Source organism: Phyllobates terribilis, unplaced genomic scaffold (assembly GCF_046119375.1).
Source record: "Phyllobates terribilis strain yellow unplaced genomic scaffold, ASM4611937v1 Scaffold_11__3_contigs__length_659146591, whole genome shotgun sequence".
Taxonomy (NCBI): domain Eukaryota; kingdom Metazoa; phylum Chordata; class Amphibia; order Anura; family Dendrobatidae; genus Phyllobates; species Phyllobates terribilis.
Window position 1 is genome coordinate 253435926 of NW_027362771.1, and position 26048 is coordinate 253461973.

At 43.8% G+C, this 26048-nt stretch overlaps 1 protein-coding gene across 10 annotated transcripts in view; it reads right to left on the minus strand.

Moving 5' to 3' along the window:
* Positions 1 to 20602, minus strand: part of KIF21A (kinesin family member 21A) — a 180254-nt gene extending 159652 nt beyond the window's left edge. For 2 of the 10 annotated variants that reach the window (XM_073652161.1, XM_073652164.1), the window contains exon 1: positions 20317 to 20601. In XM_073652161.1, coding sequence (XP_073508262.1) covers positions 20317 to 20360 — 44 coding nt within the window. In that variant the 5' untranslated portion in view covers positions 20361 to 20601. Of the gene's footprint in view, positions 1 to 20316 lie in introns of all 10 variants that reach the window. The other 8 variants (XM_073652166.1, XM_073652169.1, XM_073652160.1 and 5 more) reach the window with 7 other exon arrangements.
* Between the last annotated feature and the right edge of the window lie 5446 nt (positions 20603 to 26048).

Below are 26048 nucleotides of genomic sequence, written 5' to 3' on the forward strand. Positions count from 1 at the left end.
AAGAGTGCCATTTGGGGTTGAGCGTGGAGAAGCCACTTATATTGGTTGTGTTCAATTATTGAAATAATTATCCACTGGTTTGTTGCAAACAGCTAAAACTTTGCTAATAAACCAAATTTCCAATGGCTGTTGAGTAATTTTGACTACTTTGCAACTGTATATCTCGTACTCCACGCTGTGGCTCTCCAGATGTTATAAAGCTACAAGCCTTAGGCCCCAATCCATCATTGCTTTTCCTCCAGTTTACTGGAGTAATTTGCTTCTTTTTAGTTGCTTTAGTATTTACGCCTTATTCTCTTTTTAAGTTGCCTTTTTAAGGTTTTTTTAATGTTTACAAATCAACTTTGCTTATCTAGATGTTTCAGACAATGTGTCAATCTCAAGGCTCAGAGGACAAAACTGGCCCACGACACCCGGACACAGAAGGACCAGCTCTTCCCTGTTTGGGAAAGTGGAGTGCCAGTCCTTCTGCATCCACTGCCTGTGAGTTGCTGAACAGAGCGGTGTGCAGGTGGGCTCCAAAGCTCAGAATCCAGATGGCACCTGCTCCCTGTGCCGGCACTCACTCTATTAAGCGCAGTCTGCATCCTACGCACCTCCACACCGCTCTGTTCAGCAACTCCCAGGCAGTAGCACAGCTGTGAGAGCCCTACCCAGGGCACAGCTCTGACAGATGTCTTCAATAATGAATCTAAACAAGACTAAGCACAGATCACACATCACTGATGACAACCTCCATTGTATTTTACGGATTGCTACAGCACAATACTTAAAACCAGACAGACACAATGGCCATGCAAAAACGATGTCAGACATCTGGCTACAAAACGAAATGGGCACGCATTTTTAACCCCTTCAAGACATTCACCATTTATGTACGGTGCTGTGGGAGGTGCGTTCCCACAAACCGCCGTACTTGAACGGTGTGACAATCGCACAGGCTCACACCGAGCGCTGGCATGGTCAAAAGCGGGTGTCAGTGCTGTATGAGAGCTGACACCATGTAGCAACGGCCACGACTGGCCGGGCGTTTAACCCCTCTGATGCTGCTGTCAATAGTGACGACATCAATCGGCAGAGGGAAGGGGCTCCCTCTCTGCTCCGATCGGCACAATGCGATTGCAATCACTTTGTGCCGATGCGCTCCATGGTGACCCTGAGGGCAAAAGATGGCCACGGGATCACCCAGGTACAGTGGCCTGTAACGCAACGCAGGAGCTGACACGCCTCCTCCCTTCTGCGATGCACAGATCTAATGTTTTGCAATGCAAAAGCATTGCAGAGTATTAGATCACCGATCAGGGCAGGGAAACTTGATGTTCCATCCTGGGACAATGTAAAAAAAAAAAGTAAAAAAAAAGTTTAACAATTGTAAACATATTAGTTAAAAAAAAATGAAACTGAAAAATAAGTGAACACCATAAAGAAAAAAAAAAATACGTCAAATGTACATACAGCTCCATCAGCAGAAAAATAAAAAAGTTATAGCTCTCAGAATAGAGCAATGAAAAACAATTCTGTTTTCTATAAAATAGTTTTAATGGTTGAAGCGCCAAAACATAAAAAAATTATATAAATATGGTATTGCTGTAATCGTAAAGACCCAAAGAATAAAGTTGTCCTCTCATTCTTACCACATGGTGAACGGCATAAAAAAAAAAATAAAAACAATTCCTGAATTGCTGTTTTTTGTTCATTCTGCCTCCAAAAAAATCGGAATAGAAAGCGAAAAAACATTATGTGACTGAAAATGGTAAAAATAAAAACTAGTCCCGCAAAAAACAAGCCCTTACGTGACTGTCGGCAGAAATATGGAAAAGTTATAGCTTTCAAAATATAGCGATGCATAAACTTTTTGTTTTGCAAAAAAAAAAAAAAAAGCATCTTTTAGTATGACAGCAGCCAAACATAAAAAAACTATATAAATCTGGTATCGCTGTAATCACACCGACACGAAGAATAAAGTCAACTAATTTCTTTTACTGCACGAGGAAACGCGTAAAAAAAGAAATAAAACCAATTTTTCACTTGCTGTTGATTTGTACATTCTGCCTTCCAAAGATCGCAGTAAGGCTCGTCTCACATTTATCCTGCGCTCTACACTGAGTGCTTACACCAGGATTTCCGTGTTAATCTCTGAAATACGCGATTCAGATGGAACCCTGGCAGAAGATTCCCTATACAGAGGCAGATGGAGGCACTGTGGACACCATCTGGCCTATGATCCGGCGGTGTCCGTCTTTTTAAGCATGCGCAAAAGTGCGGTCAACCACAGTTTTGTACACCTCTGAGAAGAAGGACACCGCTGATCAGAGGCTAGAAGGATTCGAGAGTAACTCTGCTTACTCATTATAGTGAATGGATCCCTCAGGGGTTTCATCTGAAATCATTCAGCGACTTCGATGGAAACACCAAATTAAGTGCTCAGCGTAGAGCACCGGATAAACATGATCCAAAATGTTATGTAAAATGTCCCGAACAAAAGATTCAACTCACTCCATGAAAAAAAGCAAGTCCCCACTCAGGCCTGTCATCTGTCAATGGAAATATAGGGGGTTTCCATATTACTGGTAGCACATAGGCTCTGGAAAAACGTTATAGCTCCTCGCCCCCCAAAAGAAATCCTGTGCTCCCAAATCCAAATGCCACTCTACCTTCTGAGCTCCACAGTGTGCCTTAGCCGCAGATGGCATTTCTGTAGAGATGAGAGCCTGCTTAATTTATTAGGTCCACATCCCCAGAAGCACAAACTGGGCACAATGTATGGGCACTACAATGCCGATTTGCAATTTTTACTCAGCAACATCAACTGCTGCTCGTTTCTGGCAAACACCCATGGAGTCAAAATAGTCACTACACCTATAGATAAATTCCCAAAGGATTGTAATTTCCAAAATGGGGTTACTTGAGGGGGGACTCTGCTCTTCTGGCACTTAGGGACACTGTATACGAAGTCCGGAAACTATTCTACAATAATTTGTTGTTAGAGTAAAATGGCGCTCCTTCCCTCCCGAGCCTCACCGTTTGACTACGCAGTGCTGTACAGCCATATATGGGGTATTACCACGCTCAGCAGAAATTGTGTAATACATTTTGGTGCCAATTTTACCCATTTCCCAGTGTGACCATGTAAAATCTGGGGCTAAAATAAATTTTTGTGGTAAAAATGTGATTATTTTTTCTTCACTGCCCAATAGTATAACATTCTGTGACACAACTGTGGTATCAATATCACGGCACCCCTAGATGAATTTATTGAGTGGTGTAGTCTGTAAAATGAGGTCACTTGTGTGGGAGTTCTGCTGTTCTGGCACCTCAGGGGCTCTGCCAATGTGTTATGGTACCCTCAAACTATTTCAGCAAACTGTGCACTACAATATGGCGCTCCTATCCCTTTTGAGCTTTACACTGTGCCTCAGAAGTAGTTTTCGACCAAATATGAGGTATGGCGTACTCAGGAAAAATTGAGGAACATATTTTGTGCTCATTTTCTCCGATTATCCCTTTTGAAAATTGAAAACTTGGGGCCAAAGTAACATTTTAGTCGAAAAAAGTTATCTAGGTTCTTTGGGTGTCTCATGTGGACTTTATTCTTGAGCTCCTTCCACAAGTTTTCAATTGGGTTAAGGTCAGGAGACTGACTAGGCCACTCCAACACCTTGACTTTTTCCCTCTTGAACCAGGCCTTGGTTTTCTTGGCTGTGTGCTTTGGGTCGTTGTCTTGTTGGAAGATGAAATTACGACCCATCTTAAGATCCTTGATGGAGGAGCGGAGGTTCTTGGCCAAAATCTCCAGGTAGGCCGTGCTATCCATCTTCCCATGGATGCGGACCAGATGGCCAGGCCCCTTGGCAGAGAAACAGCCCCACAGCATGATGCTGCCACCACCATGCTTGACTGTAGGGATGGTATTCTTGGGGTCGTATGCAGTGCCATCCAGTCTCCAAACGTCACGTGTGTGGTTGGCACCAAAGATCTCGATCTTGGTCTCATCAGACCATAGAACCTTGAACCAGTCTGTCTCAGAGTCCTCCAAGTGATCATGAGCAAACTGTAGACGAGCCTTGACATGACGCTTTGAAAGTAAAGGTACCTTACGGGCTCGTCTGGAACGGAGACCATTGCGGTGGAGTATGTTACTTATGGTATTGACTGAAACCAATGTCCCCACTGCCATGAGATCTTCCCGGAGCTCCTTCCTTGTTGTCCTTGGGTTAGCCTTGACTCTTCAGACAAGCCTGGCCTTGGCACGGGAGGACACTTTCAAAGGCTGTCCTGGCCGTGGAAGGCTAACAGTAGTTCCATAAGCCTTCCACTTACGGATGATGCTCCCAACAGTGGAGACAGGTAGGCCCAACTCCTTGGAAAGGGTTTTGTACCCCTTGCCAGCCTTGTGACCCTCCACGATCTTGTCTCTGATGGCCTTGGAATGCTCCTTTGTCTTTCCCATGTTGACCATGTCTGAGTGCTGTTCACAAGTTTGGGGAGGGTCTTAAATAGTCAGAAAAGGCTGGCAAAAGAGATCTTTAATCCACACATGTGAAGCTCATTATTCTTGGTGCCTGAACTACTTCTTAATACTTTAGGGGGACCAAGCAGAATTCTTGTGGTTTGAGGGGTTGAATAATAAATGACACTCTGAATTAACTTTTTACGTTTTTAAAAAAAAAAAAAATAAAAACAAAAACAAAATTTGCTGCAGTGCATTTCCCACTTCCAGGCTGATCTACAGTACAAATGTCACAATGCCAAGTTAATTCCGCATGTGTCAACCAGCTAAATCTGCAGGGGGTTGAATACTACTTGTAGGCACTGTATTCCAGCCAATATTGTGTTCCAAATGTCAATTGGTTCCATCCCGTCTGAGCCCTGCCGTGTCCCCAAACAGTAGTTTTCCATGAAACTTGGGGTATTTGCTTACTCTGGAGAAATTGCATAATAAATTGTATGGTTCATTTTCCCCTGTTAACCTTGTAAAAATGTAAAATTTGGGGCTAAATGAAAATTTTTGTGGGAAAAATTAAAATGTTAATTTTTTCCTTCCACATTGCTTTAATTTCTGTGAAGCATCTAAAGGGTTAATAAACTTCTTGAATGTGTTTAGCACTTTGAGGTGTGCAGTTTTTAAAATGGTGTAACTTTTGGGTATTTTCTGTCAAATAGACCCCTCAAAGTCGCTTCAAATGGGATGTGGTCTCTAAAAAAAAAAATGGTTTTGTAAATCTTGTTGGAAAAATGAGAAATTGCTGATAAACTTTTATCCCTTCTAACGTCCTAACAAAATAAAATTAGGTTTAAAAAAATGAAGCTGATGTAAAAGTAGACATATGTGAAATGTTATTTCTAAATTATTTTATACAGCATGACTAACTGGTTTATTAGGATATAAAAATTTAAAGTTTGAAAATTGCAAAACTTTCAAAGTTTTAGCCAAAATTGTGATATTTTCACAAATAAAAGCAAAAACAATTCAACCTAAATGTACCTCTAACATTAAATGGAACCTGTCAGTGACCCCAGAAACACCAGCAGTTGTGTCTACTTAACTAAATACCCTGCATTACATTACACACAACCAAATCTTTAGAAAAAGTATTTCTAATGTCCACTTATAATATCTAAATGAACCCCTTGATTAGTCGTTGGGGCGTTAGTTGCCCCAGACTAGTCGGCTCACTTAGCATGTTATCACACTTGCGATGACGCCGGTACTTGTAAGTTATGTTATTACGCCCATTGGGACGTGATAACATGCTAAGTGGGCCGACTAGACTGGGGCAACTAACGCCCCAACGACTAATCAAGGGGTTCATTTAGATATTATAAGTGGACATTAGAAATACTTTTTCTAAAGATTTGGTTGTGTGTAATGTAATGCAGGGACTGTTAGGTAGACACAACTGTTAGTGGTTCTGGGGGCATGGGGGACCTGACATGTTCCCTTTAAGTACAATGTGTCATGAAAAAAAAAAAAAATCTCAGAATTTGTGGAATATGTTGAAGCGTTAGTTATTACCTCAAAGTGACACTGATCTGAATTGTAAAATTTGGCTTGGGTTAAAAATCTAATAAAATGTATTTCATCTATCAAAAAAGTAGTATTTTTTTTTATCTCACTCAAGCAGGCTTGGACTAGCCCACAGGAGTGCAGGTGAATCCTCTGGTGGGCCACCACCCTCTTATATGAGCAGTACTTGGCCCAGTCCGACACTGCCCTTAAGTCCCTGCCAGGAGTAAAGTTTCTGATTTTTTCCAAACTGGCACATTATAAAGACAACTAAATAACAATAGAAAAAAGTGACCTCAATAAATCACACTACTCCAGCCACGGACTTGCACATGCCCCCACTGATGCCCATAATTCACCAGAAAATTACAACAGTAGTGTGACTGTGGCCTTGATGAGATGTTTCTTTTGTCAAATAAATGTTGTAGCAACTTACTTCAGAAGTTACTGTAAAAATTGAGCAATCAGGGAAGGTTACTAAACTATATGCAGCTGTGAAGGGGCATAATTATGATACATGTGTATAAATGAACGCGAGGCCTTTAGACAACTGAGGGATACTAATACCTATATGAGGCTGCCCTCCAGCCCTCTGGCCTCCTTTTCGGCCGAACTCCAGGGGATACTTGCTGATGCCTTTGAATCAAATATCATAACTAAAAAAGTCCTGGAGGGACTTACTGTCCAATTTCCTAGGATTCCTACACTTTATCTATTGCCTAAAATCCACAAAGATGCCGCCAATCCGCCTGGACGTCCGATCGTGTCGGGGGTTGAGGGTCTATGTGAACCAATTTGTAAATTTATTGATTTTTATTTAAAACCTTTAGTGGAGACCCTGCCCTCATTTATTAGAGACACGACGGACGTCCTTACTAGGTTTGACGGCATCTTTGTGGATACTAACACTTTCTTTGTTACTGCAGACGTGGAGGCATTATATACCTCCATCGACCATGGTGATGGTTTGGAGGCTGTCCGTTTCTTCCTGGGGGCCTCCGACCTGGATGACCCTCTGTGTGGCTTTATTCTTGGGCTGCTGCGCTTTGTGCTCACCCACAATTTTTTTACTTTCAAAGATATATTCTATTTACAAAAGCGTGGCACGGCCATGGGTGCGGCCTGTGCCCCCTCGTATGCCAATCTCTTCCTGGGCTTTTGGGAGACAGATTTTTGGCGGCGAGGGGTCATGGGCCGCTGACCATGTGCTGTGCTGGTATAGATATATTGATGATATTTTATTTTTGTGGAGGGGCACGGCGCAGCAGCTTGAGATATTCATGGACAGACTGAATAATAATAATTATAACATTCGATTGACTTATAAATATGATTTAACTAAAATTGATTTTTTAGACGTTAGCCTTGCGGTCGACTCTCAGTCGTCCGTTCAGACTGACGTCTTTAGGAAAACGACAGCAGTCAATGCGTTTATACATGCTTCGTCCGCCCATGATCCTGCCACTTTGAGGGCCGTCCCGGTCGGACAGTTCCTCAGGGTGAGATGAATTTGTTCCTCCAACCATCTATTTGAGGCACAGGCAAGAGATCTCCAATTAAGATTCTTACAACGAGGTTATAGTCGGCGTTCCATTAAGAGAGGCTATGTGAGGGCTAAGACAACTCCAAGGTCTAAATTATTATACCAATACAAAAGAGAGGACACGGGAAACAATAAGATCCGGTTCATTTCCACCTTCAATAGTGAGTGGGGTAATATGAGAGCGATCTTGGCGAAACATTGGCCTGTCCTTGGTGTAGAATCTTCATTAACTCAGGTTCTAGGTGACAGGCCATCTATGACGCCAAGAAGGGCTCGGAATTTGAATGATATCATTGTTAGAAGTCACTACGTTCCTCCTAACAATACATTTTTGTCATCTTTTGAACCTACATTGGGCTGTTACCCTTGTGGGCATTGCCTTGCTTGCTCGAACGTTCTTCGTTGCAAAACCTTTGACTCCGCTGGAGGTGAACGGCAATTTAAGATTTTACAATGGATCTCCTGCGGCAGTAGGAATGTTATTTACTACGCCACATGTGGATGTCCTCTTGTCTATATAGGTCTCACCTCCAGGGAGTTCAGAGTCAGAATACGAGAACATGTTAGGGACATCATTGCAGCGAGGAACGTGATCGACTTGTCAGATCTTAAAACAATCCCCCGCCATTTTAAGGATTACCATAATTGTGATCCACGATCTCTTATGATTAGGGGTATAGAACAGGTCCATTTGGGGTCCAGAGGTGGCAATATTAAAAAACTTCTTGCACAACGAGAAGCACGGTGGATAGTTACACTTGGTACTATGGCCCCCTCTGGCCTCAATGAATCACTTAGCTTTGCCCCATTCATTTAATGGTTCCTTTTCTATCCATCTATAATACATATCTCTTCTTGTACCATACATTGCTACTCCTTTTTCCCCCTGTTTACCCCTCCCCCCCTCCCCCTTTTTCTCCCCTTCCCCTTCCTTTTTCTTTTTCATTATTGTCTTATGTTTGGGGTCTCGATTAGGGTTGTTTTTATATTACATGTTTTATATATTTTATTTTTCTATGTTCCATTTAGGACCTTTCTTTATTTTCTTTGGTCAATACCAATAACATGGCTATTATCATCCATGTGTATTGTGCTTTCATGGATGGCCAGCTTTGGATTTGCACAGCTTCCTTGCCCTCTCGTTGGACTTCGAATTGATGTTGTGCCACGTGGAGTCAAGTTACTTTATGTTGTGCTGTTGTGAAGATCATAATGTATTGTTTTATTATACACATGTAAACCTGCATTGTGCCATGTTGTGGCTCCTTACATTTTGCTTATCATTCTGAAGGGGTTTCTTTGCTGGTCGTTCTTTTATCTACCATTGGTGGCGCTGTGGTGCGCGCGCGCGTCCCGTGGCCGTGCTCCCGCGCCGCTCCCCGGCGTCTCTATGTCCGCGCATGCGCTGTGCCGGTTGATTTTTTGACTGGCTCGGCGCGTGCGCTGTCGGGCTTGACTGCCGGGGATGCGGCGGGGGGGCGCGGCCTTCTGGACGCGCGTGCGCCGCTTCTAGCAGCGTCATTGGTTGGCGGCCGGTCACGTGTTACTGCACGTGACCGGTTGCCAAGGATACTTAAAGGTCCTGGATGGATCGCATTACACCGTCCCTTGAGAAAGCAACGCATTGTCCACGCGAAACGCGCGTTGGGTAGGTGTTTTCTGTACTCTTTGTACCCTTCTCTTCCCCTTATGGGGAGTTCTCAGCTCTTGGGTTAGTGCCTTGATCATTTTGTTTGATGTACTATCATTCAGCTTTCTATGTACTCTCTTGCATCGCCTATTTCCCAATAGTACTTTGAATTTTTATATAGAGCATGGGGTACCTTAGCAATATTCATTGCTCCCCTGTGGTTGGGTATGCATAGTGTTCACTATTTGCTGTACATCATATTTTGCACTGTAATGATGCCTACCTGAGGCCTGTTGTTGGGGGGGGGGGTCTTCTGTTCTCTCTTGCACACATCAGTATTTATATTTGTCCTTATGGATTTTACATGTACTTTAATGTATTTATACCAATAATAAAATCTTTTTTCTAATTGCATTTTGCTAAAAGCTCCATTTCTGTCTTCTGTTGTTTATGTGTATAAATGAGTGTTACGCAAGAGGTTAAATTATTTCAAGTTTTCCATGTAGATAAAAGCAACTATTTCCATAAAAGTGATTACTGGAAACATTACTGTCACCAGCAATAATTGTTTTATACATTCACAATCACGGTATTTATTACGCTGAACAATCATTGTTTCAATTTAGAAAACAGCAGATCAGAAACAATCATTTGTGGAAAATGGTGACAATAACTCGCTTGTATGTTTCAGTGAAGACATAAAAGTCCACAACTAGACCCGGCAGGCAAAATAAACAATAATAATCTCATTATTCCAGTGAATCAGTAGTGCCCAGGGGGCCGCCAGCTTTAAGGATTATTCACGCAGGTTTTATTTTAAAACACCGCTCTGCTCTTGTAAGGTTAATGGAGAGCTGATGAGAGCCCACAATGAGATCATAGATCTCTATGGAAGAAGTGCACGTCAGAGAACCCGGAAGCCTCTGAAGACACACAGTTGCCAGAAGAAGAGAAAACAGTAACTACTTCACATTTCTCTACCTCCCTCTCCTGATGTATTTTGTAGCCCACATCATGTATCTCATAGCTCACATGTACACAGGCATTCAATACTGCCCGTTGATCTCAGTGAGTCTTCTTGTCAACACCCAGAAAAAAAACACAAAAAAAATAAAAAGACCTCAAAATGCCCATCTGCAAAATCAAACAGTGAGCATCCTCAGTATGTGTTCACACATCATAGCAGCACATGATTTCATAGCCAAACACAGTATCCACTGATTTCTATAGAAGCAGATTTATGGGTCTCTTCTTATTTTTGTGAAACAGGTGCTTAACAAATTGACAAACCCTCCTACTCCGACATGCATGCACATGACTTCAATCTAAAGAGCTTCCCGCAGATGAGTGGCAAGCAATACTAGAGCACACCCAACTTTAGGTTTTTGATGAAGATGAACTTTGTATTGAGATCATTAGAAGGGCTGACAACGGGCCTGTCATAGCACGCTGATGCATGGGTGTTAGAATGTGACTGCACATAGATATTGATTAAAAAAAATCTACTTCAATGAAGTCTTATCCCATCCATGGCTTCATTTCAACAAGCTACCAAGCATCACAACAATCCCACAAGGATGACTGACAGAGAAGGCCCGCAAGTATGGCCGACAAAGGCATGTATGGCACCGTGGGAGGATGTTCCTGTGATGTGGTTACAATGAATCAAAAGCCAAAAAGAGAATAAGCCACAATTGCACGCTATATAAATATCTCCTCGGGCACTCATTACATATGTACTACTTGCATATAAAGGTATATTTATAAAGTACAGCACTAAGAAAATACAGCTTTAGTTCTTGCTTTAGAAAATCGGCTAGTTACAAGCAGAATGTGTAGTAATTCAATAGTGGCTTTTACAAATATATCATCTCCATTTTTCTTTATATTTTATCAATTTCTTTTACTTAATTAGCAGAAATAAATTAAATTTCCTAGTGATAACTTTATCTTCTATTTAGCATGTGGATAAAAAATCCCTGCACATTTCACATGTTCGTAAGGTACAAACTTTTTTAACTTTTTTCGGCATCACAATACTTAAGGAACAATCAATGGAGGAGATCATTAAGAGTCACATAATGAGCAGCAACGAGTGACAAAGATAGCTTTAAAGGGCTAGTCTCTGAAAATCGCAGAAGAATCATGCTCAGAAGCTTTGGAACTCCCGCACAATTTAAACAAGAGAACGATGAATGCACGGTGTCATCTCCATTCCTAACAGTGTGGAACTGTCCAACCCTATTGATATGAAACAGATATCCCAGATGGAAACAACTTTGTAAAACAAATTGTCTTTAAAAAAATTGATAAAAAAAATACAGGAAATGCTGTTTACAGCCACTGCCTCTCCCATCCCATCTACAACACAAGAGCACTCCAGCCAATCATTGCCCTCGGCAATCTCATGCCGTCTACTTCGGCATGTATGCGGAGGTCAGGGATGTCATGAAGCAGCCACATGTTACAGATGGGACACAAACGCTGCAGTTTTGTCTACAAAAATAGCATTTTAACAATGCCATAACTGCAGAAAAAACAAACACATGCACATCCAAAAATCATACATTGATCTGACGCCACTAGGTAAAATTTACAAAACTTAACATGAGGTTCTTCGCTTAACATTCTGAGTCACTTGGTGTTGGTGCTGTGTATCAGCCATTGCTGCTGTGGTAGTGTGCCAGTGGGGTGGCCTGGAGCCATGGTGGCTTTGCCTTGCAGCATGGCTGGTGTAGGGTACTAGGTCACTCCCCCTGCTGGTGTGCTGTCATTTCGGCAGTGGTTGCCGAATGATGCTGCACCTTTTAGGTTAGGGACCAACTGAGAGGTTCGCCGTGACGTGGCAGTGGGCTTCATACAGTCAGATCAGAATGTTAAACTAAAAACCTCATGTTAAGTTTTGTAAATTTTTGCCTAGCAGCATTTGACCAATGTATGGTTTTTGGATGTGTGGTCCATGTCTTTTTCCTACAGTTATGGCATTTTAACCATGTTTTACTGTGTTACTGGAGAAAAAGAAGTGATATAGAAGTTATATTATAGCCACCGCTCTGTACACAGTAAACAATGTGATCACTCCCCCTGCACTTTGAATGACAGCCTACTACACACACTGCAGAACCGAGTGTTTAGTAGGCTGTGATGACAATGCATTCACGGTGTAGTGAGCGGTGACAGTAACAGCCCCCCCAGCACCGCCATGATGACTGGAAGCCAGTGGCTGCGTTTCCAGCAACACAACAAAACATGGTTACAATGATATTTACCTGCAGATTACCCCCATATCTACAGGTAAATCACGTTTACAGATGTGACAGCATTTCCTACACGTATTTTCCCTTTAATACAGATAACAAATCTGAAAAGACATTTGTATCATCAATGTAAATCTTAATACACATTTAAGACACAATCAATATATTATCATCTGGTGCAATCTATCAGATGTATACTTTCATAGTTCATTGGGTGTTGTTATGGGCAACGCTAAAGTAGTACAAGAATTTTAATGACTTACTTAAAAGTGCTGAACCCAGCCATGAAAGCTCCTATTCTAGCTCTGCAAGACTGTAGGAAAGATTATCAAGTACTTTGGGCATTTAGCATGCTGAACACACGCCATACTGAGAAAACAGATTGTGTACCGCCTGTAACCATGCATCAATCCATCCCAACAAAGTCTAACTAATAAGCCTGTCGGATGCCCTGCCAAGTTATGGGGCAGAAACCCATGCACCAATGGGTAAAAATGCCTCAGAAAGTCTTAGAGACAATCAAGATACATTTGAGACATACATTGCTTTCTTGGCAAAGTCGAAATTTTGCAGATGTACACATCTATAAGTAGCAACACACTGGCACAGAGCAATAAATAGTTTTTGATTTTGACAATATAAATTGTAAGCTCCCGACCACACCTTTCTAAGAAACCACAAAGCCTTCTTTCCAAATCACGTTTAATCAGAGAACGAAAAGTATGGATGACAGCATACAGTATATCAGAGATGATTTTCCTGGAAGTAAACCCACAAAGTGCATTTCCTGGTAAAATTCATTCCTACTTGTCATTTGTCGATGTTTATTAAAAATTAATACCGAGTGCCACATTCACGTCTCCTAGCTGAAGCACTATTCCGCACCTCCCATGACAACATCTATTAGTTGAGACTGGGTCTGTGGAGCAACTGCATGTTACCAAAACAAAAAGTGTATAAAGAACAGAATATAAAAATGCGTCAAAACTTTAACCACTAGTTCATGATAAACTAGGTTATATTGGCAACAAAACCTGTGACAAATCCATGTAAGAGCAAAGATCTTGCTCTTAATTTGGTGAGAGCAAAATAACAGCAAGTGTTTTGGATCAGTGTTTGGTCAGTGTGTCAGTTTTTACCATCAGTGTTTTATCAGTGATTTTCACTCATGGAAAAATAAATAAATTGAAAAGCTTCTCCTATCCTTTATAATGTTAATGACAGACAGAACACGGATGCCATCTGTGTGCTGCCGGTGACTTTCATGGACCCAGAAACTTGAATCAGTCATTTTGATCCGTGACATGTATGAAAAACAGACGGTCTCCGTCATTTGTTTGCGGTCACACAGTATGCAAAACACAGACATGTTATCAGCTCTATAAATAATGGGTATGCCTTCTATTGGTGAAAATGATAGATAACACATCTACGTGAAAAACAGATGTCTGAATGAGGCCTTATAGTGTCAATCAGTATGCAGTAGCATAATAGCCATCAATAGTGATGAGTGCGGGTGCTCGGGTGACATGTTCGAGTCCCCACGCCCGCATGTCTTGCGGCTGTTACACAGCCACAAAACAGGCCAGGATTGCCTGACAAACACGGGCAATCCCACTATGTTTTGTGGCTGCCTAACAGCCACGAAACATGAGGCTGCAGGGACTCGAACATGTCACCCGAGCACCCTCGGCAAACTCAAGTAGCGAGCACTTGCGCTCATCACTAGCTATCAACACTAGTTACCATCATAATGAGTAAGTACTGAATATATGTAATATATACTTTGCAAATGTCAAAAAATAACTAAACCAAAACCACATTCAGTTCCACATTTGCCAGCAGCCTGTCGTTGACTTGAAAAATAAAAACCCCTAAATCTAAAATAAGAGACCTGCAGGTGACAAAACTGCTGAATAGAACGGCATGTACCAGAGGAAACCAAGGCCCTGCTCCACTATAACCTACTCATCAATATTTCAGTGTCATCTGCAGTGACAATGCATTTTCCCATAAGATAGCAATGGTTTGTCCTCTGAGAATCCATCAATAATTTAACCTGCAGGCATTGTCTGGTATAGGACCATACATTGCATGGTGACGTGTTCTCTGAAGCACAAAAGTTATTGTATATTAGGTCCTTACATAGGTATCCCAGCTGTAAAACCAGCACATCACTGAGATACAGGGCCTTACATCAGCCTTCTACATTGCCTAAAAGCTTGTATCTAGCTGGAATTTACTGAAAGCTGACACGCTTTTCCTTCCCTGGAGAAATTTCCACGCAAGCGTTCTCCGCCTTAGGTGGAGCAAGAGAATATCTAAAATCGCTAACATCACGCTGTGGCTTTTTGCATGCTATTTCCGCAGGACGCTGACATCTTGGGCAACTTACTGCAGTGTACTGGTTTACAAACCACAGGAAACCGATCAGGAAATGCAGTGTGAAGACATACCGCCAGCCTCAGAGCTGATCACTATCTGATGCCATGCTATACAGCGCTGTCAGTGTCACATCAAAACTATCAGAGCAAAGAAAACCTGACCATTAAAATAGCACTAAAACAAGGCCCATATCCCCGGGATCATATGGCAGATTTAAATAAAACAAAACAGGGCATATAAGGGGAGCAGGGAATAAAGAAAGAGCAGAGACCGGTCACTTCTGACAACTCCCCTTTAAGAGGGTTCCCTCCACTACATACAAGAACAGCAGCGCTATTCTCACAGCCACTTCCCTTCAGCCCCGACCAACCTTGCATCAAGACACAAACGCAGCCATCATAGGCTAAAAGACAATGAAGAACATCAGATTCCCTTTTTGTGATTACGGGGATTCCAGTGATCAAATCCACACAGATCATACATTTATGCCATCAATATGAGCATGTTATAAGTTCAGTTACAGCTCATTTAACCAATAAGTGGGAAAAACATCAAAATAGATTACAGTCATTCTGACAAGCATTTTCGTAGTAAGTACACCAGGCCTAAGAGCTCACTTTATAAACTATGCAGTTTACATGGTGAAATCAGGTGACAGACATCCACAAACTGCCTTAGGTTTCATTCACACATATGGGATTATTGACCCATACCCTTTTTAGTCTATGGGCCTTGTCTAATTGCAGACCAAACTCACCCATTCAAGTGACTGGGCCCAGGTTAAACAAAAAAAAAACGCAGACACCAGATGTCTTTCAACCCTGATCAGTCAATTTTTCACTGACCAATGCTAGAAAACACAAATATGGATCAAAAATGGATGAAAATCAGATTCAGAGCACAGATGAAAATTAATTCATTTTAGGAGTATGAGAAAAAAAAACTAAATTTGGCATTGTTGAATTAGTAGTAAATAACATATCACCTGCTAATAAATCATACTTTAGAAAAAATGTAAACCAGCGTAGCAACATCTTGTCTTTGAGAAGAGGGTGCAGCTCAGTGGGTCTGTGTGCTCTCATGAAACCGGGCAGCACACGGACACTTTATGCGGATGTGTGAATGCAGCCTAAAGGTGTCTTGGGTATCACAGTGTGAACCTTATGGCATACGGTCATACATATTGTACACCATACAGCTATGACTCCTTCCCAGTGATATCATTAATAAATCTACCCCAAAGCATATAGTCACCAAGCGCACACCGTGGTCTTTGCAGCTACAGCGGACCTGCCTATGGTATGCACTAGACAGGCACCTCCACAAGACAGCCCCAAGGCACAGAGCATGAAATATAGACAAAATACCTAAGTTACAGCTTATTCAATCCCAAAAAAGAGAAGTCAAGTTTCTGATATAAGACAGTACACACCTTATACAGAACATGATGTTATAAGACCTCAGTATACAGTGGATATAAAAAGTCTACACACACCTATCTGTTAAAATGCCAGGTTTGTGGCATGTAAAAAATAAATCAAACCAAGAATCATTTCAGAATTTTTTCCACCTTTAACATCACCCGTTTTCTGTACAAATCCATATTAAAATAGCGTGGTTGCCTAAATGTGAACAACCTCTTATAATCGGGGATGCGGTTCTAATCAGAATTAACCAATTAAGTTTCAACTCATGGTAAATAGCAGTCTGTACACAGCTGTCATCATGTACAGTGATTATGATTAACCCCCATATAAAGTTTAACTGTTCTAGTAGGATTTTCCTACTTGCATTTTACAGCAAAAGTCATGCTGTGTAAACAGCTTACAACACAGCAAAGGGATCTCATTGTTGAACGTGATCAGTCAGGAGAAGGGTACAAAAAAAATTCCAAGGCATTAGATATACCATTGGACACTGAAGATGGTCCTTAAAATGTGGCTTAAATTTGGCACAACGATTACATTACCTAGAACTGGGCTTCCCTCAAAAATTGATGAGAAAACAAGAAAATAGTTCTGAGAGGCTGCTAAGATGCCTACCACAACATAAGGGGAGCTGCAGGAATTTCTGTCAAGTACTGGTTGCTTGCCATATGTGACAAGAATCTCCTATATTCTTCACATGTCTGGCCTGTGGAGTAGGGTGGAAAGAAAAAAAACTTTTTATTACAAACGAAGACATCCAAACTTGGCCATGTTTTGCCAAAATAATGTGGGAAAATGTGTTATGGTCTGATGAGACATTTTTGGTAATAATTCCAAAAGGTATGTTTGGTGCAAAGCCAACACAGCAAATCACCAAAAGAACACCATACCCACAGTTATTCATAGTGGAGGCAGCATTATGCTTTGGGGTTGTTTTTCAGTAGCTCGAACTGGGGCTTTATTGGAGGGAATTATGAACAGTTCCATATAGTCAATTTTGCAACAAAACCTCCAGGCCTCTGCTAAAAAGCTGAAGAGGAATTTCACCTTTTACCACATCGACCCCAAGTATACCTCTAAATCACACGTGTCATACTCTGGCCCGTAGGCCAAATCTATTTGGCCCGCAAAGCCAGCACCACCACCCCCCCCCCACCCCACATTATACTGTGTGAAGGACTATGTGAGGCCCATTGTACTATGTGGAGCCCATTATACTGTGTGGAGGGCTGATAATAGATATCAAGGTTGGCCCGCGACTTTGTCCAAGTTTTTTATATTGGCCCTCTGTGTATTTGAGTTTGACATCCCTGCTCTAAATCAACAAAAGAATCGCTTACCAGAAGATGATCAAAGTTTTGGAATGGCCCTGCCAGTTCCAGACCTGAATAGGTCTGTACACAGGAGATGCCCTCAGACTCTGACAGATTTAGAGAGTGACGATTTTAAATGTCATACTGATAGACTCCCAACCAAAATTACTGAATGGGAAAAAGTTCTGAAATGATTCTTCTTGGTGTGACTTTTTTTTGTACACGACAAAATCCTGGTATTTTGACAGGGGTGTGTAGACTTTTTTTTATCAGGGCTGTGGAATCGAAGTCGGTATAAAATGGACCGACTCCGACTCCTCAAATATATAATAAATTGTGTACAGTAGTACAATGCAGTTTGTGGGGAATATTTTTTCATAAGAATTTGGGAAAGTTATGAAATGTCCTGTAAATGTCTGTCCTATTCCTGATCTAAGGGTCTAGACTTTTAGCTGAGATGAATCTGTGCTACAGTAAATTTATCACTTAAACATGAGCCATGTATGAGGGAGTCGAAGATTTGGCTTACCGACTCCACAGCCCTGCTTTTATAGCCACTGTACATCCCATACCAGACATGCTACTATATAGAAGTATGTGAGATTAATAGGGTTAGAGGTTTTGCTCTGGGCCAGGAAAACAATGCATTTTACAGATGTGTTAATGAAGTGACATCTGCCCATGAATATACATCGGTACAGATCACATATGGAGCACAGATGTAGGTGGCACAGGAGTCACACTGATGACAAGTATACATGGCACACGGGTGAGCACAGGGATAAATGTCATTAGAGCCACAATGACGACAAGTATAGATGGCACACCGGTGAGGACAGGCGTAGACTACGGGGCACAATGACAAGTATACTGTAGATGGCACACTGGTGAACACTGGCACTAGGGGCACAATGACGACAAGTATAGATGGCACAGAGGGTATATTGATGACAAGTATAGATGGCACAGAGGGCATATTGATGACAAGTATAGATGGCACAGAGGGCACAATGATTAGTAGAGATGTCACACCAGGGGCACATTGGATAACAAGTATAGACAGCACACCAGTTAGGCCAGGCACATATCTCACTCTGGTGACCACAGGCGTAGATAGCACAGGGTGAACAATGATAAGTATAGATAGCACATTGATGACAAGTATAGATGGCACATCAGTGAGGACAGGCACACATCTCACCGGTGAGCACAGGCATAGATAGCACAGGGGGCCCAACAATAAGTATAGACACAGCACACCAGTGAGGACAGGCATAGATGGCACACCAGTGAGGACAGGCATAGATGGCACACCAGTGAGGACAGGCATAGATGGCACACCAGTGAGGACAGGCATAGATGGCACACCAGTGAGGACAGGCATAGATGGCACACCAGTGAGGACAGGCATAGATGGCACACCAGTGAGGACAGGCATAGATGGCACACCAGTGAGGACAGGCATAGATGGCACACCAGTGAGGACAGGCATAGATGGCACAGTCGGCACTATGATAAGTATAGATAACACACCAGTGAGCACAGGCATAGATGGCACACCAGTGAGGACAGGCATAGATGGCACACCAGTGAGGACAGGCATAGATGGCACAGTCGGCACTATGATAAGTATAGATAACACACCAGTGAGCACAGGCATAGATGGCACACCAGTGAGGACAGGCATAGATGGCACACCAGTGAGGACAGGCATAGATGGCACACCAGTGAGGACAGGCATAGATGGCACAGTCGGCACTATGATAAGTATAGATAACACACCAGTGAGCATAGGCATAGATGGCACTATGATAAGTATAGATAACACACCAGTGAGCACAGGCATAGATGGCACAGTCGGCACTATGATAAGTATAGATAACACACCAGTGAGCACAGGCATAGATGGCACACCAGTGAGGACAGGCATAGATGGCACACCAGTGAGGACAGGCATAGATGGCACACCAGTGAGGACAGGCATAGATGGCACAGTCGGCACTATGATAAGTATAGATAACACACCAGTGAGCATAGGCATAGATGGCACACCAGTGAGGACAGGCATAGATGGCACAGTCGGCACTATGATAAGTATAAATAACACACCAGTGAGCATAGGCATAGATGGCACTATGATAAGTATAGATAACACACCAGTGAGCACAGGCATAGATGGCACAGTCGGCACTATGATAAGTATAGATAACACACCAGTGAGCATAGGCATAGATGGCACTATGATAAGTATAGATAACACACCAGTGAGCACAGGCATAGATGGCACAGTCGGCACTATGATAAGTATAGATAACACACCAGTGAGCATAGGCATAGATGGCACAGTCGGCACTATGATAAGTATAGATAACACACCAGTGAGCATAGGCATAGATGGCACTATGATAAGTATAGATGGCACACCAGTGAGGACAGGCATGGATGTCCCATGCAGTAGGCTTTGTCTGCCCCGGCCCCTGCCCCTAAGCTCCTCACACAATGAATGAGCCGGCCCCGCACAGGTGCAGCTGACAGGGGCCGCACAGCCGCCCTTCGCTCGGTGTGGGCCCGACAGGTGCAGCTGCACGGAGGGGCAGGGAGCCCAGCTCGGGGACACCCGGCCTGCTCAGGTGGCCGCTCATCCCGCACACAGCCCGGGCACAGGGCTCCGGCTCCCAGCGCAGGTGCAGCCCCGTGTGCAGGAGAGAGGTCACAGCTCAGTCCGCTCCTGCACAACCCCCCACACACACGTACCGGAGGGCCACCCGCACCGAGCTTTCATCCTGCGTGGCCGACATGACGCGCTGTGGTGACGGTCACAGGTCTCGCTTGTCACCCGCAGCCGCTGCCATCTAACGCCACCTCAGAGAGCCCCGGGACATCGTCAGTGTGATGAGAGCCGGGAGAGGGAGGCGGAGCTACCGGGGGGACAGGCCGGAGAGCTCAGACAAATACAGCGGCGCCCCCTGCTGCGGGCTCTGCGCCCCGCCCCGTGACGTCATCAGCACAGTCTCCGACCGCGACAGCTCGTACTGGAGTCTTGTGCCGGTGACGCCATAGATCTGTCCTAAAGACGAGCGCCCCCTGTGTACTGGGGATGTGACGTCACATCATGTAGAAATGACGTAAAGTACGCGCGCGCTGATACCATAGACATTTACAGTCGCGCTATTTCCAGCCGCCCCGCCCACTGAGCTGCCAGCCGGCGCCGCCCCTTTTTCTCAGGGCTTCCAGCTGCAGCTGTCTCACCTGGCGGCCCCCTGCTGAGGAGGATGCGCCTGTTATCTCTCAGGAGGGGCTACTGGGGAGAATAGGCTATATGCCCACATAGCAGATTTGATGCAAAGCGTTTTTGCCTCTCTCTGGCAGAAAAAAACGCATGCAGATTTACATGCGATTTTTCTGCCAGAGAAAAGCGTTTTTTCAGCATTTTTTTACATGCGTTTTTTTCAAGCAGTTTTCCAAGCGATTTTGAGCATCACTTGGAAAAGTGCTTGACAAGTTGGTCACACTATATGGGTATGTGCACACGATGCAGAAATGAAGCAGAAAATTTCTGCATCATTTCTGCATCTCCCTGGCAGAAAAAACGCATGCAGATTGTGCATGCGTTTTTCCTGCAGAATACATGCGGATCCACATGCAGATTGACATGCGTTTCTGCATGCAGATTTAGGCTGTGTGCCCACGTAGCGTTTTTCAAGCGTATATGCTGCGGAATTTCCGCAGCGTAAACGCTTGAAAAACGCATGTAGATCCACACCCCATGGTCCCCAATGGCATTCCGCAATGTCAATGCCCATGCTGCGGATTTTTCCGCAGCGTATATGCTGCAGTCAAAAATCCGCAGCATGTTCATTAATTTTGCGGAAGCGCCGCGGAATCAATGTGCGGATGGTACCCAAGTCTGGAGGAGAGGAGACTCTCATCCAGACCTGGGTACCAAAGAACCTGTAAAAAAAAGAATAAAATAAAGTTTATACTTATCTTCTGATGTTTTCCCTCCGTTGCGCTGTTGTCTGAAGGACCTGCCACGTCATTGAGTCATGTGACCCACCACATGACTCAATGACGTCACCGCAGGTCCTGCACACAGCAGCGTGAGCCGCTCAAGCCTCCGGACGGGGCAGAGGATGCATCAGAAGGTGAGTATAAAGTTTATTTTTTTATTTTTTACCATTCTGAACAAGTTGTCAAGCACTTTTCCAAGTGATGCTTGGAGAAGTGCTTGATAACCCGCATGCGGAAATGCATGCAAAGACGCCTCACAAACGCTTCTACCTGGCGGGAAAACCGCATGTAATATCCGCATGCGATTTTCCCGCCAGGGAGAAGCGTAAAAAATATGCTTCAGGTCCGCAACGTGGGCACATAGCCTGACAAGCGCTTTCCAGGCGATTTTAGCATCACCTGGAAAGTGCTTGACAACTAGGTCACACTATATAAATCCATGCAAACAGCATGGATTTATATAGTGTGACCCGAGAGAGTGTATATACTTACCTCTGATGGCCCGCGCTGTCCTGCTTTACAAAGTTCCCGGCTGCCGGCAACTTTGAATTGAAAGACCTGCCGACGTCAGCGTCACGTGACCCGTCACATGACTCTGACGTCACCGCAGGTCCTACAACTCACTGCAAGTGCCGGGAACCAAGCGGGAGCGCTGCGCGGGCCGACAGAAGGTAAGAATACATTTATTTTTTATTTTATTCTTCTTTTTACAGCTTTTTTTAATGGTACCTGGGTGTGGATGAGACTCTCCTCTCCTCCACACCCGGGTACCATCCGCATATTAGAACGCGCCAATAACGCAAGTACAAATGCTGTCTTGCGGAATTGGCGCGTTCTAATGCAAGTCAATGGCGGCGAAATCGCCGCGTTTCCGCAAAATTAATTGACATGCTGCGGATTTTTGACCGCAGCGTTAACGCTGCGGAAAAATCCGCATCATGGGCACAGCACATGCGGATTTCCATTGGGGAACATTGCTTCCCTTCTACCATGCGTTTTTCATGCGTTTCCGCGGCGTTTACGCAACTGCAAAAACGCCGCGGAAACGCATGAAATACGCATCGTGTGAACTCAGCCTAAGGCTGTGTGCCCACGTAGCATTTTTCAAGCGTATATGCTGCGGAATTTCCACAGCGTAAACGCTTGAAAAACGCATGTATATCCGCACCCCATGGTCCCCAATGGCATTCCGCAATGTCAATGCCCATGCTGCGGATTTTTCCGCAGCGTATATGCTGCGGTCAAAAATCCGCAGCATGTTCATTAATTTTGCGGAAGCGCAGCGGAATCAATGTACGGATGGTACCCAAGTCTGGATGAGAGGAGACTCTCATCCAGACCTGGGTACCAAAGAACCTGTAAAAAAAAGAATAAAATAAAGTTTATACTTATCTTCTGATGTTTTCCCTCCGTCGCGCTGTTGTCTGAAGGACCTGCCACGTCATTGAGTCATGTGACCCACCACATGACTCAATGACGTCACCGCAGGTCCTGCACACAACAGCGTGAGCCGCTCAAGCCTCCGGATGGGGCAGAGAATGCATCAGAAGGTGAGTATAAAGTTTATTTTTTTATTTTTTACCATTCTGAACAAGTTGTCAAGCACTTTTCCAAGTGATGCTTGGAGAAGTGCTTGATAACCCGCATGCGGAAATGCATGCAAAGACGCCTCACAAACGCTTCTACCTGGCGGGAAAACCGCATGTAATATCTGCATGCGATTTTCCCGCCAGGGAGAAGCGTAAAAAATATGCTTCAGGTCCGCAACGTGGGCACATAGCCTGAGGCTGTGTGCCCACGTAGCGTTTTTCAAGCGTATATGCTGCGGAATTTCCGCAGCGTAAACGCTTGAAAAACGCATGTATATCCGCACCCCATGGTCCCCAATGGCATTCCGCAATGTCAATGCCCATGCTGCGGATTTTTCCGCAGCATGTTCATTAATTTTGCGGAAGCGCAGCGGAATCAATGTGCGGATGGTACCCAAGTCTGGATGAGAGGAGACTCTCATCCAGACCTGGGTACCAAAGAACCTGTAAAAAAAAGAATAAAATAAAGTTTATACTTATCTTCTGATGTTTTCCCTCCGTCGCGCTGTTGTCTGAAGGACCTGCCACGTCATTGAGTCATGTGACCCACCACATGACTCAATGACGTCACCGCAGGTCCTGCACACAACAGCGTGAGCCGCTCAAGCCTCCGGACGGGGCAGAGAATGCATCAGAAGGTGAGTATAAAGTTTATTTTTTTATTTTTTACCATTCTGAACAAGTTGTCAAGCACTTTTCCAAGTGATGCTTGGAGAAGTGCTTGATAACCCGCATGCGGAAATGCATGCAAAGACGCCTCACAAACGCTTCTACCTGGCGTGCGATTTTCCCGCCAGGGAGAAGCGTAAAAAATATGCTTCAGGTCCGCAACGTGGGCACATAGCCTTAATCCATGCAACTGGCATGGATTTATATTGTGTGACCAACTTAGATGCTTTAATTGCTGCATCTATAGTAAAAAAAAAAAAGAATTAAAACGTTAAAAATAAAATAACCTGTATACTCACCTCTCCAGTCTCCTCCCAGCGGCGATCCTCTCTCTTCGACGTCCCACGGTGTACTTGCAGGACCTGCAGTGACGTCATTTAGTCAGCTGATGGTCACGCGGGCATGGGCAGGTATAGTGGAGGTGGCACTGCTCAGGACCTGCTTCTGTGCCACCAAGGAGTTTGTATGTTCTCCCCGTGTTTGCGTGGGTTTCCTCCGGGTTCTCCGGTTTCCTCCCACACTCCAATGACATACTGATAGGGAATCTAGATTGTGAGCTCCAGTGGGGACAGTGATGATGATATCTGTAAAGCGCTGTGGAATTAAGGGCGCTATATCAGTGAATAAATAAATAAAAATCTGCGCCCGTTGCCTGGTACCAGCATATTCACTCTGCGGGTGGTGTGATGATGGAGGAAACGAGAAGCTCTGAGCAGTGCAGGCTCTGTCCAGCCAGAGCTATTAGACTGGCTGTGACCTGTGGTGCCTTCCACTCTGGCAGAATGGGAGTGTGCCATCTAGCAGGACTAATCAGCTCCGCGCTGTGACCAATGGGACATCACCACACCTTACTTAAACTCCCAGCATACTGCTAGTAGTTGCCAGGTATAGTTTGTATCTGCTCTTGTTCAGACTGTTTGTACCCATTTGTGACCTCGGCCTGTGTTTCGACTATAGCTCTGACTGATGATTCTGTTTCTGTCTCTGACCACCTGGTTTTGAGGTGGCTTTTTGACCACACTCTCCCAGTACAGTCAATCAGCCAGTTGCCTATCCGTGGACCCAACCCAGAGGTCCTTGTGTAAGTCAAGATCCCTGTACAGGGGTTAAAGGTGATGACCAGGGATCCCATGGAATTTGTTTTAGGCCACGGCCCACTATCAGTTTTCGGTCAGTATTCGGTCAGTATTTTTTCTCAGGAGTGGGAGCCAAAACCAGGTGAGGAACAATCAGAGAAAAGGTATAATAGAAACAAGTCACCAATTCTGCATTTATCACCCACTCCTGGTTTTGGCTCCCACTGCTGAGAAAAAATACTGACCAAATACTGATAGTGGGGCAGTGACCTAATGGAGTGGCTTGCGCAAAGTCTGTCTGTTGAAGCCCTATTAAGAGTTGCCAGCCGTCCACTGACAGACATGAACACATATGTATATTGATTTCCTTGTGCTTGTTAGGTAGGGAAAAGAGATGAGCGAACCAGAACTTTAAAGTTCAGGGTTCGTACCGGACACCTAGTGTTCAGTGCTGAACTCCGAACATGATCTTCTCCCGGAAGGAGAGAGAGACAGATTCTGTGGGTGTACTCTGCTTCCTTTGGCAGCCCCCTACCCCTTACTATGACCATTTTACAGCACCAAAGTTCAAATCCCCATTGACTTCTATGTGGTTCAGGTTCAAGTTCGGGTAGAGTTCTTGTACCCAAACCAAACTTTGGACTAAAGTTTAGTCAAACCCGACAAACCCGAACATCCACGGGTCCACTCATCCCTAGTAGGGAATGAACATAGAATATATAGTTTATAGTGGAATAAACACACGGAGTCCTCCTGCCTTTCTCCTAGCTGTTTTAGGAGTTGTAGAGGTGAGGGTTTGTTATTACATATTCATTGGTCCTACCCTAGGGTATTAAGCTTCTGGATTCGCTATTACCACCATATTCAAGCAGTTCCACAAGTCTCCCTCATCCGATCTTGGGAGCCATTACTCAATAAGCCTATACCTACCTGATCCTCTGAAACATATCCAGATACTATATTTTCATTTATGTCTCTCGCTGCCAGAATTTCTATCGCAGGTGCTTGGAGATCTCCTTTTTTATTATTATTATTATTATTATTATTATTATTATGTATTTTTAGAGCACCATTAATTCCATAGTGCTGTACATGAGAAGGGGTTACATACAAAATACAAATATAAATTACAGGGAACAAA